This window comes from Oncorhynchus gorbuscha, linkage group LG05, assembly GCF_021184085.1.
Source record: "Oncorhynchus gorbuscha isolate QuinsamMale2020 ecotype Even-year linkage group LG05, OgorEven_v1.0, whole genome shotgun sequence".
NCBI lineage: Eukaryota > Metazoa > Chordata > Actinopteri > Salmoniformes > Salmonidae > Oncorhynchus > Oncorhynchus gorbuscha.
In genome coordinates this window covers 94,725,057-94,736,754 of record NC_060177.1, presented here as the reverse complement: position 1 = coordinate 94,736,754, position 11,698 = coordinate 94,725,057, and the positions used below count along the sequence as shown (strand labels likewise).

General features: G+C 46.9%; 1 protein-coding gene across 1 annotated transcript; it reads right to left on the bottom strand.

Annotated features, from left to right (window-relative positions):
* Window positions 1-4,516: 4,516 nt before the first annotated feature.
* On the bottom strand, window positions 4,517-7,680 carry LOC124035330 (activated RNA polymerase II transcriptional coactivator p15-like). The gene is made up of 5 exons (XM_046348804.1): window positions 7,543-7,680; window positions 6,893-6,965; window positions 6,650-6,787; window positions 5,499-5,607; window positions 4,517-4,584 (listed from the first exon to the last, which is right to left on the bottom strand). The coding sequence occupies exons 2-5, from the start codon at window positions 6,962-6,964 to the stop codon at window positions 4,532-4,534; spliced, it is 372 nt and encodes a 123-aa protein (XP_046204760.1). The 5' UTR covers window position 6,965; window positions 7,543-7,680; the 3' UTR covers window positions 4,517-4,531.
* Window positions 7,681-11,698: the final 4,018 nt, after the last annotated feature.

Genomic DNA, 11,698 nt, shown 5'->3' with positions numbered 1-11,698 from the left:
AGTGTCTGCGGTACCATCTAGTGATTTAGAGTGTCTGGTACCATCTAGTGATTTAGAGTGTCTGGTACCATCTAGTGATTTAGAGTGTCTGGTACCATCTAGTGATTTAGAGTGTCTGGTACCATCTAGTGATTTAGAGTCTCTGGTACCATCTAGTGATTTAGAGTGTCTGGTACCATCTAGTGATTTAGAGTGTCTGGTACCATCTAGTGATTTAGAGTGTCTGGTACCATCTAGTGATTTAGAGTGTCTGGTACCATCTAGTGATTTAGAGTGTCTGGTACCATCTAGTGATTTAGTCAGTCTCTGGTACCATCTAGTGATTTAGTCAGTCTCTGGTACCATCTAGTGATTTAGTCAGTCTCTGGTACCATCTAGTGATTTAGAGTGTCTGGTACCATCTAGTGATTTAGAGTGTCTGGTACCATCTAGTGATTTAGAGTGTCTGGTACCATCTAGTGATTTAGAGTGTCTGGTACCATCTAGTGATTTAGAGTGTCTGGTACCATCTAGTGATTTAGAGTGTCTGGTACCATCTAGTGATTTAGAGTGTCTGGTACCATCTAGTGATTTAGTCAGTCTCTGGTACCATCTAGTGATTTAGAGTGTCTGGTACCATCTAGTGATTCAGGCAGTCTCTGGTACCATCTAGTGATTTAGAGTGTCTGGTACCATCTAGTGATTTAGTCAGTCTCTGGTACCATCTAGTGATTTAGAGTGTCTGGTACCATCTAGTGGTTTAGTCAGTCTCTGGTGCCATCCCTTGATTTAGACCATCTCTGATTCCATCTCACGGTTTAGACAGAAGGTACCAGACATCTAGTGGTTTAGACAGAAGGTACCAGACATCTAGTGGTTTAGACAGAAGGTACCAGACATCTAGTGGTTTAGACAGAAGGTACCAGACATCTAGTGAATTCGATGGTCACGTGTCCCTCTTGTTTTCAAGTGTTTATTAAAGGAAATTATTTAGTTTCATGTAAAGTTTGTAGGAAGAGTGTCTGGACAAGACCAATGTCAGTCAGCATGCTCTGCTAATGTACTTCATAGTATACTTGGTCATTGTATCCCTTTGTAGTTTATACGGTGATATATGCAAGTATGTATATTGGGAAACAATTTCACTACAATACCTTATCCAGCTCAGTAGTGTCCTAGCAGCAGCTTAAAAAATAAAAATCATAATGGATGTGTGGTTCAGCACGTCTCGCTCAGAGCCACCATGTCACCAGTGTGTGCTGTGGCCAGGGCTTTCCTGGCCAGGTGACTCAACAAAAGGCTCTGATCTGATTTAGACATCAAATGTAATTGGATGCAGGCCGACACGAGGAATACAACTGGGGTGCTACCAGCTGGTCTGGATCTAGATAACAGAACTATGACTGGGGGAGGTTGGGGTGCTACCAGCTGGTCTGGATCTAGATAACAGAACTGTGATTGGGGGAGGTTGGGGTGGGGTGCTACCAGCTGGTCTGGATCTAGATAACAGAACTGTGACTGGGGAGGTTGGGTGAGGTGCTACCAGCTGGTCTGGATCTAGATAACAGAACTGTGACTGGGGGAGGCTGGGGGGGGTGCTACCAGCTGGTCTGGATCTAGATAACAGAACTGTGACTGGGGGGAGGTTGGGGTGCTACCAGCTGGTCTGGATCTAGATAAGAGAACTGTGACTGGGGGGAGGTTGGGGTGCTACCAGCTGGTCTGGATCTAGATAACAGAACTGTGACTGGGGGAGGTTGGGGTGCTACCAGCTGGTCTGGATCTAGATAACAGAACTGTGACTGGGGGAGGTTGGGGTGCTACTGCTAACAGTGTTTGTTTGGAAGCAACGGAGGTGGCTTGGTGAGTAGCTTCACTTTACCCAGAAACCCCAAGACTTGTTTTAGATCGACGTGTTAATGTTCAGCGGGCTAACAGTCTTGTGGAACCAGGATTCATTATCTGACCTTTGTAATACTGTCTAAAACTACACTGACCATGAGGGGGTGAAAGTAAGAAAATACCATGGGTAGAGAGAATCATGAGAACTTTACATGGCTTTTAAATCATTTTCATACAACAACAACAACAAAAGGTCAATTATTCAAAGGGTAGCCTAGTGGTTAGAGTGTAGAGGCGGCAGGGTAGCCTAGTGGTTAGAGTGTAGAGGCGGCAGGGTAGCCTAGTGGTTAGAGTGTAGAGGCGGCAGGGTAGCCTAGTGGTTAGAGTGTAGAGGCGGCAGGGTAGCCTAGTGGTTAGAGTGTAGAGGCGGCAGGGTAGCCTAGTGGTTAGAGTGTAGAGGCGGCAGGGTAGCCGAGTGGTTAGAGTGTAGAGGCGGCAGGGTAGCCTAGTGGTTAGAGTGTAGAGGTGGCAGGGTAGCCTAGTGGTTAGAGTGTAGAGGCGGGCAGGTAGCCTAGTGGTTAGTGTAGAGGAGGCAGGGTGGCCTAGTGGTTAGAGGCAGGTAGCCTAGTGGTTAGAGTGTAGAGGCGGCAGGGTAGCCTAGTGGTTAGAGTGTAGAGGCGGCAGGGTAGCCTAGTGGTTAGAGCGTTGGACTAGTCACCGGAAGGTTGCAAGTTCAAACCCCCGAGCTGACAAGGTCCAAATCTGTCGTTCTGCCCCTGAACAGGCAGTTAACCCACTGTTCCTAGGCCAGTTAACCCACTGTTCCTAGACCAGTTAACCCCACTGTTCCTAGACCTGTTCCACTGTTCCTAGACCAGTTAACCCACTGTTCCTAGACCTGTTCCACTGTTCCTAGACCCATTAACCCACTGTTCCTAGACCAGTTAACCCCACTGTTCCTAGACCTGTTCCACTGTTCCTAGACCAGTTAACCCACTGTTCCACTGTTCCTAGGCCAGTTAACCCACTGTTCCTAGGCCAGTTAACCCCACTGTTCCTAGGCCAGTTAACCCCACTGTTCCTAGGCCAGTTAACCCCACTGTTCCTAGGCCAGTTAACCCCACTGTTCCTAGGCCAGTTAACCCCACTGTTCCTAGACCAGTTAACCCACTGTTCCTAGACCAGTTAACCCACTGTTCCACTGTTCCTAGACCAGCTAACCCACTGTTCCTAGACCCGTTAACCCACTGTTCCACTGTTCCTAGACCCGTTAACCCACTGTTCCTAGACCAGCTAACCCACTGTTCCTAGACCCGTTAACCCACTGTTCCACTGTTCCTAGACCAGTTAATCCACTTTTCCACTGTTCCTAGACCCGTTAATCCACTGTTCCTAGACCAGTTAATCCACTGTTCCTAGACCAGCTAACCCATTGAAAACAATGACTTGCGTAGTTAAATAAAAGGTAGGAAGAGAAAAAAAAGTCATATAACCAACCAAATATCAACCAATCAAACACACATTATCTTCACAGGTCAAAACACAAAGCAATTCTTGCACTGAACAAACTAAAACATCACATGCAAAATAACTAATTCAACAGAACAGCAAACTTAGAATTAATAAAATAATTCAGTCCTTACACAGGTTTTGTGAAAGTCCAAATGGCACCCTATTCCCTATCTAGTGCACTACTTTAGACCAAGCCCTATAGGGAATAGGGTGCACTACTTTAGACCACGGCCCTATGGAGCACTATTCCCTATCTAGTGCACTACTTTAGACCAAGGCCCTATAGGGAATAGGGTGCACTACTTTAGACCAAGGCCCTATAGGGAATAGGGTTCCATAGTGCCTTGGTCTAAAGTAGTGCACTATATAGGGAATAGGGTTCCATATGGCCTTGATCTAAAGTAGTGCACTATATAGGGAATAGGGTTCCATATGGCCTTGATCTAAAGTAGTGCACTATATAGGGAATAGGGTTCCATATGGCCTTGATCTAAAGTAGTGCACTATATAGGGAATAGGGTTCCATATGGCCTTGATCTAAAGTAGTGCACTATATAGGGAATAGGGTTCCATATGGCCTTGATCTAAAGTAGTGCACTATATAGGGAATAGGGTTCCATATGGCCTTGATCTAAAGTAGTGCACTATATAGGGAATAGGGTTCAATATGGCCTTGATCTAAAGTAGTGCACTATATAGGGAATAGGGTTCCATATGGCCTTGATCTAAAGTAGTGCACTATATAGGGAATAGTGCTCCATAGTGCCTTGGTCTAAAGTAGTGCACTATATAGGGAATAGGGTTCCATATGGCCTTGATCTAAAGTAGTGCACTATATAGGGAATAGGGTTCCATATGGCCTTGGTCTAAAGTAGTGCATTATATAGGGAATAGTGCTCCATAGTGCCTTGGTCTAAAGTAGTGCACTATATAGGGAATAGGGTTCCATATGGCCTTGATCTAAAGTAGTGCACTATATAGGGAATAGGGTTCCATATGGCCTTGATCTAAAGTAGTGCACTATATAGGGAATAGGGTTCCATATGGCCTTGATCTAAAGTAGTGCACTATATAGGGAATAGGGTGCCATGTGGGACTCATCGAAACGTCAGTGGTGACATGAAGATCACTAGATAGACAAGCTGGACTGTCAGCACCCTGGAACGGTCATCATGTTCTCTTGATCGCGTCGTCAATCTCAGACATCTGGTCCTTCAGCTGGGTCCACTGCTCCGGGTTTAAGGGAGATGCCTGGGGGAATCAACAAAAATACACTAAGAAAAAAAACAGCCACAATAAAGACATTTTCAATACAAAACTTCCAGAGACACACAGAGAGGTTAGAGCACAATCAAATGTATTTATAAAGCCCTTCTTACATCAGCTGATATCTCAAAGTGCTGTACAGAAACCCAGCCTAAAACACCAAACAGCAAGCAATGCAGGTGTAGAAGCACAGTGGCTAGGAAAACTCCCTAGAAAGGCTGAACCCCTAGGAAGAAACCAGGCTATGAGGGGTGATCAGTCCTCTTCTGGCTGTGCCGGGTGGAGATTATAAACCTAGAGAGGAACCAGGCTATGAGGGGTGGCCAGTCCTCTTCTGGCTGTGCCGGGTGGAGAATATAAACCTAGAGAGGAACCAGGCTATGAGGGGTGGAGATTATAAACCTAGAGAGGAACCAGGCTATGAGGGGTGGAGATTATAAACCTAGAGAGGAACCAGGCTATGAGGGGTGGAGACTATAAACCTAGAGAGGAACCAGGCTATGAGGGGTGGAGATTATAAACCTAGAGAGGAACCAGGCTATGAGGGTGGAGATTATAAACCTAGAGAGGAACCAGGCTATGAGGGTGGAGATTATAAACCTAGAGAGGAACCAGGCTATGAGGGGTGGAGATTATAAACCTAGAGAGGAACCAGGCTATGAGGGTGGAGATTATAAACCTAGAGAGGAACCAGGCTATGAGGGGTGGAGATTATAACAGAACAGGGCCTTGGTACAATTACAGAAGACGGTGGACTAGGACACTGTAATAAACGGGCTTGAATATCTGTGTCACAGACAGGAAGTTGGCATGTTCAGTACCTCAAGGCGGGCCTATTAAAATGACAACGGTTCAGTTTCCATGACTACCATTTGACAGCAGTTCTCTGGGTGTCGTACCTTTTTTGCCGGGCTTCATTTCCCCGTCTTGGTTCATCCAGTACTCTCTGATGTCAACTAAACACTTCCCTTTAAACTCCCTCACACTGACGTATCGCATCCTCCCAATCTGGAACACACAAAACAGACCAATCAAGCTCACTCTTTTCTTCCCCGGGGGGGGGGCATGTGTTACCGTATTGCTACCTCTTTATGTGGCGCGACTGGCTAGTAATGTTGTCAAGCTAGAAGTCACGTGTGTTTTTGCGAAGGAGCAAAGGGCTCAGCTCAGTTGTACAGACAGTGAGTCGAGATAGGGACGACACTACACTGCCAAGTAGGAACAGCGATGACATCACATCTAAGTCCGACCCTGTAGCCGTAACAGCATTATCCGCGTCTAACAGTCCGACCCTGTAGCTGTAGCGGCATTACCTGCGTCTGTAACAGTCCGATAATGTAGCCGTAGCAGCATTACCTGCGTCTGTAATAGTCCGATAATGTAGCCGTAGCGGCATTACCTGCGTATGTAACAGTCCGATGATGTAGCCGTAGCAGCATTACCTGCGTCTGTAACAGTCCGATAATGTAGCCGTAGTGGCATTACCTGCGTCTGTAACAGTCCGATGATGTAGCCGTAGCAGCATTACCTGCGTCTGTAACAGTCCGATAATGTAGCCGTAGTGGCATTACCTGCGTCTGTAACAGTCCGATAATGTAGCCGTAGTGGCATTACCTGCATCTGTAACAGTCCGATAACGTAGCCGTAGCAGTATCTGTACAAGTCCGATAATGTAGCCGTAGCAGCATTACCTGCGTCCGTAACAGTCTGATAATGTAGCGTCTGTAACAGTCTGATAATGTAGCCGTAGTGGCATTACCTGCGTCTGTAACAGTCCGATAACGTAGCCGTAGCAGTATCTGTAACAGTCCGATAATGTAGCCGTAGCAGCATTACCTGCGTCCGTAACAGTCCGATAATGTAGCGTCTGTAACAGTCCGATAATGTAGCCGTAGTGGCATTACCTGCGTCTAACAGTCCAATAACGTAGCCGTAGCAGTATCTGTAACAGCCCGACAATGTAGCAGTAGCTGCATTACCTGTGACTGTAACAGTCTGATAATGTAGCCGTAGCAGCATTACCTGCGTCTATAACCCAGAAATCACTAACCTGGAACATGCCATCCTCCGTTTTGCTGTCTGCAGCCTTAGAGGACCCTCCTGCGCCAGGTCGAGAGCCCTCTCCACTCAGCTTCGGTTTCTTGGCCTCGGGCTTCTCTGGTGGAGCACTGGCCTTCTTTCTCTTGGCCTGAAACACATGTCCAGTTATAGGGAGGAGGGCTTCGGTAGTCACAGCACAGGACACCATTTGTTTAATCTCCACCCCCCCTTCCCCCTTTCCCAAGACACACACCTTGGTCTTCTCCACCTCACTGTCAGAGTCACTACCAGACGTGGATGACACCACTTCCCTTGATTTGGGCATTCTGCTAGGAAACAAGGACATCGCCATTAAGAGTAGCAGCCATGTGATGTTCAACACTGCCACCAGGTATCCACATGGAGGACTGTGTATACCAACACTAAACACGTCATAGACACAGTGGTCTATAGCAGTATAGTTTGTAATGGCCGTCCATCAGTACATTACAGACTTATAATAATAATAATAATAATATAATATGACCTACCAAAAGGTTTGGGTTTTCATGGCATAGGAGGAATTTAAAAGTTCCCTTGCCTTGTTACTGCAGGTGAAAGCTTCAATCCCGACTAACCTCTATTAATGACCCAAAGGCTCGTATTTCTGTGTGTTATTATATTATAATTAGATTACTCGTGGGTGAAATAACAAGCTAAACTAGGTAGCTTTAAAAAAATGTCCTAACACGTTAACTAGCTAGTTAACGGGAATATAACTTAACACATGCACGAATGACCAGCTAGCTAGAGAACTAACGTTAGTGCCGACTGCCACCTCTCTTGCGGTTAAAATAGCCAAAGATTTGAGCAGGTGTGTCTGTGCATTGTCATTTCTTGACCCGGTACAAAAATAAAATTTACCTGTTGTTGTTTTTTTGAATGAATGAATAAGAAGGATCAGTTGATACAGGCAGGCAGTATGGAGAGATGCTAAAGATTTATGGTTGGTTCATTTAGCAAGCGAGGTCCGGAAGCTTGTGCTTTTGATTAGCGCGAACCGATGCAGTTCTGGGAAATGTAGTTTCATTGTTTCCGGAGGACGGACGCATTGACTCTGAATGGTCACACTCACATCATGTATCTGCACCATATTAATAAATATATAAACAGTCAACATAATATATATATATATATATATATATATATATATATATATATATATATATATATATATATATATATATATATATATATATATATATTTAATCATATTCGGATACATTTTTTATGTATGTAGTGCAGTTGAATATTATATAATATAATTGATTAAAATACAGACTCTATTGTCAATTTGAATACAACTTAAACTTAAACTAACAACATTCTGGCTGCTGAACCACCTATTTAGCTGGCTGATCAATTAAAACAATGTATTGGTTCAAACCCTAGTTTCCTGAGCTCCACTGAGCTAAAAGCCTTGGCACTCATCAAATGAGTTCATGAGTTAGACTTCACTCCCTTTTGTGCGTTCAGTTTCGATTCAACGTTTGATACAGTGCGTGATGGTTTGTACTGAATGATACGTTTCCCCAAAACTGTTCTTCAACTGCTGGTGATGTATTTGATACCATTCCATTGATTCCACTCCAGCCATTACCACGAGCCCGTCCTCCCCAATTAAGGTGCCACCAACCTCCTGTGCTGTACATATCATTCTTAGCTGATCTCAGCTCAGCTCCATACCCCCCCCCCCCTCCCCGCAGCTTACATGCCCAAGCCTCCCCAGTTTCTCTTTCACCCAAATCCAGATAGATGTTCTGAAAGAGCTGCAAAACCTGGACCCGTACAAATCAGCTGGGCTAGACAATCTGGACCCTCTCTTTCTAAAATTATCCGTTGCCATTGTTGCAACCCCTATTACCAGCCTGTTCAACCACTCTTTTGTATCGTCTGAGATTCCTAAAGATTGGAAAGCTGCCGGGTCATCCCCCTCTTCAAAGGGAAACACTGTAGACCCAAACTGTTACAGACCTATTTCTATCCTACCCTGTCTTTCTAAAGTCTTCGAAAGCAAAGTTAATAAACAGATCACAGATAACTTCGAATCCCACCGTACCTTTTCCGCTGTGCAATCTGGTTTCAGAGCTGGTCATGGGTGCACCTCAGCCACGCTCAAGGTCCTAAACGATATCTTAACCGCCATTGATAAACGGCAGTACTGTGCAGCTGTCTTCATCGACCTGGCCAAGGCTTTCGACTCTGTCAAACACCATATCCTTATCGGCAGACTCAACAGCCTTGGTTTCTGAAATGACCAACTACTTCGCAGACAGGGTTCAGTGTGTCAAATCAGAGGGCCTGTTGTCCGGACCTCTGTCAGTCTCTATTGGGGCACCACAGGGTTCATTTCTCGGGCCGACTCTTTTTGTCATGCAGGTGAAAGAGGACCCAAAAGCGACTTGGCGAAAACAGAGTCTTTAATCCAGTAAAGTAAATACAAACAAAAAACACAACTTTCACTCGAAATGACGAGGACAAACTGGAGACTCGATCTTGAACAGCAGGTGAACAGCAGGTTGCCTCGGGAAGGCACTTGAACCAGACAGACTCAGACACCTGCTCACCACGCAGCATCTGAGGAAAACACGACACGACAGGGCGATACACAAACACAGCACGGTGAATTCTAGACAAGGAACCGACAGGACAGGAACGGAACACAAAGGAAGAAATAGGGACTCTAATCAGGGGAAAGGATCGGGAACAGGTGTGGGAAGACTAAATGATTGATTAGGGGAATAGGAACAGCTGGGAGCAGGAACGGAACGATAGAGAGAAGAGAGAGCGAGAGAGTGAGAGAGGAGGGGGAGAGAGAGGGATAGAAAGAGGGAAAGAACCTAATAAGACCAGCAGAGGGAAACGAATAGAATGGGAAGCACAGGGACAAGACAAGATAATAAATGACAAAACATGACAGTACCCCCCACTCACCGGCGCCTCCTGGCGCACTCGAGAGGAATCCTGGCGGCAACGGAGGAAATCATCAATGAGTGAACGGTCCAGCACGTCCCGAGACGGAACCCAACTCCTCTCCTCAGGACCGTAACCCTCCCAATCCACTAAGTATTGGTGACCCCGTCCCCGAGAACGCATGTCCATGATCTTATGTACCTTGTAAATAGGTGCGCTCTCGACAAGGACGGGAGGGGGGAGGGAAGACGAACGGGGTGCGAAGAAAGGGCTTAACACAGGAGACATGGAAGACAGGATGGACGCGACGAAGATGTCGCGGAAGAAGCAGTCGCACTACGACAGGATTAACGACCTGGGAGACACGGAACGGACCAATGAACCGCGGAGTCAACTTACGAGAAGCTGTCGTAAGAGGAAGGTTGCGAGTGGAAAGCCACACTCTCTGGCCGCAACAATACCTTGGACTCTTAATCCTGCGTTTATTGGCGGCTCTCACAGTCTGTGCCCTGTAACGGCAAAGTGCAGACCTCACCCTCCTCCAGGTGCGCTCACAACGTTGGACAAACGCTTGAGCGGAGGGAACGCTGGACTCGGCAAGCTGGGATGAGAACAGAGGAGGCTGGTAACCCAGACTACTCTGAAACGGAGATAACCCGGTAGCAGACGAAGGAAGCGAATTGTGAGCGTATTCTGCCCAGGGGAGCTGTTCTGCCCAAGACGCAGGGTTTCTGAAAGAAAGGCTGCGTAGTATGCGACCAATCGTCTGATTGGCCCTCTGCTTGACCGTTAGACTGGGGATGAAACCCGGAAGAGAGACTGACGGACGCACCAATCAAACGACAGAACTCCCTCCAAAACTGTGACGTGAATTGCGGGCCTCTGTCTGAAACGGCGTCTAACGGGAGGCCATGAATTCTGAATACATTCTCGATAATGATTTGTGCCGTCTCCTTAGCGGAAGGAAGTTTAGCGAGGGAATGAAATGTGCCGCCTTAGAGAACCTATCGACAACCGTAAGAATCACAGTCTTCCCCGCAGACAAAGGCAGACCGGTAATGAAGTCTAGGGCGATGTGAGACCATGGTCGAGAAGGAATGGGGAGCGGTCTGAGACGACCGGCAGGAGGAGAGTTACCCGACTTAGTCTGCGCGCAGTCCGAACAAGCAGCCACGAAACGGCGCGTGTCACGCTCCTGAGTCGGCCACCAAAAGCGCTGGCGAATAGACGCAAGAGTGCCTCGAACACCGGGATGACCAGCTAACTTGGCAGAGTGAGCCCACTGAAGAACAGCCAGACGAGTGGAAACAGGAACGAAAAGGAGGTTACTAGGACAAGCGGCGACGCAGTGTGCGTGAGTGCTTGCTTAACCTGTCTTTCAATTCCCCAGACTGTTAACCCGACAACACGCCCATAAGGAAGAATCCCCTCGGGATCAGTAGAAGCCACAGAAGAACTAAACAGACGGGATAAGGCATCAGGCTTGGTGTTCTTGCTACCCGGACGGTAAGAAATCACAAACTCGAAACGAGCGAAAAACAACGCCCAACGAGCTTGACGGGCATTAAGTCGTTTGGCAGAACGGATGTACTCAAGGTTCTTATGGTCTGTCCAAACGACAAAAGGAACGGTCGCCCCCTCCAACCACTGTCGCCATTCGCCTAGGGCTAGCGGATGGCGAGCAGTTCACGGTTACCCACATCATAGTTGCGCTCAGATGGCGACAGGCGATGAGAAAAATAAGCGCAAGGATGAACCTTATCGTCAGACTGGAAGCGCTGGGATAGAATGGCTCCCACGCCTACCTCTGAAGCGTCAACCTCGACAATGAATTGTCTAGTGACGTCAGGAGTAACGAGGATAGGAGCGGACGTAAAACGTTCTTTTAGAAGATCAAAAGCTCCCTGGGCGGAACCGGACCACTTAAAACACGTCTTGACAGAAGTAAGAGCTGTGAGAGGGCAGCGACTTGACCGAAATTACGAATGAAACGCCGATAGAAATTAGCGAAACCTAAAAAGCGCTGCAACTCGACACGTGACCTTGGAACGGGCCAATCACTGACAGCTTGGACCTTAGCGGAATCCATCTGAATGCCTTCAGCGGA

Coding starts and splice junctions, on each gene's coding strand:
- LOC124035330 (XM_046348804.1), bottom strand. CDS start 6,964: ATGCCCAAATCAAGGGAAGTGGTGTCATCCACGTCTGGTAGTGACTCT. Junction 6,788..6,892: donor GTGAGGTGGAGAAGACCAAG/GTGTGTGTCTTG, acceptor CATGTGTTTCAG/GCCAAGAGAAAGAAGGCCAG. Junction 4,585..5,498: donor AATGAAGCCCGGCAAAAAAG/GTACGACACCCA, acceptor TGATTCCCCCAG/GCATCTCCCTTAAACCCGGA.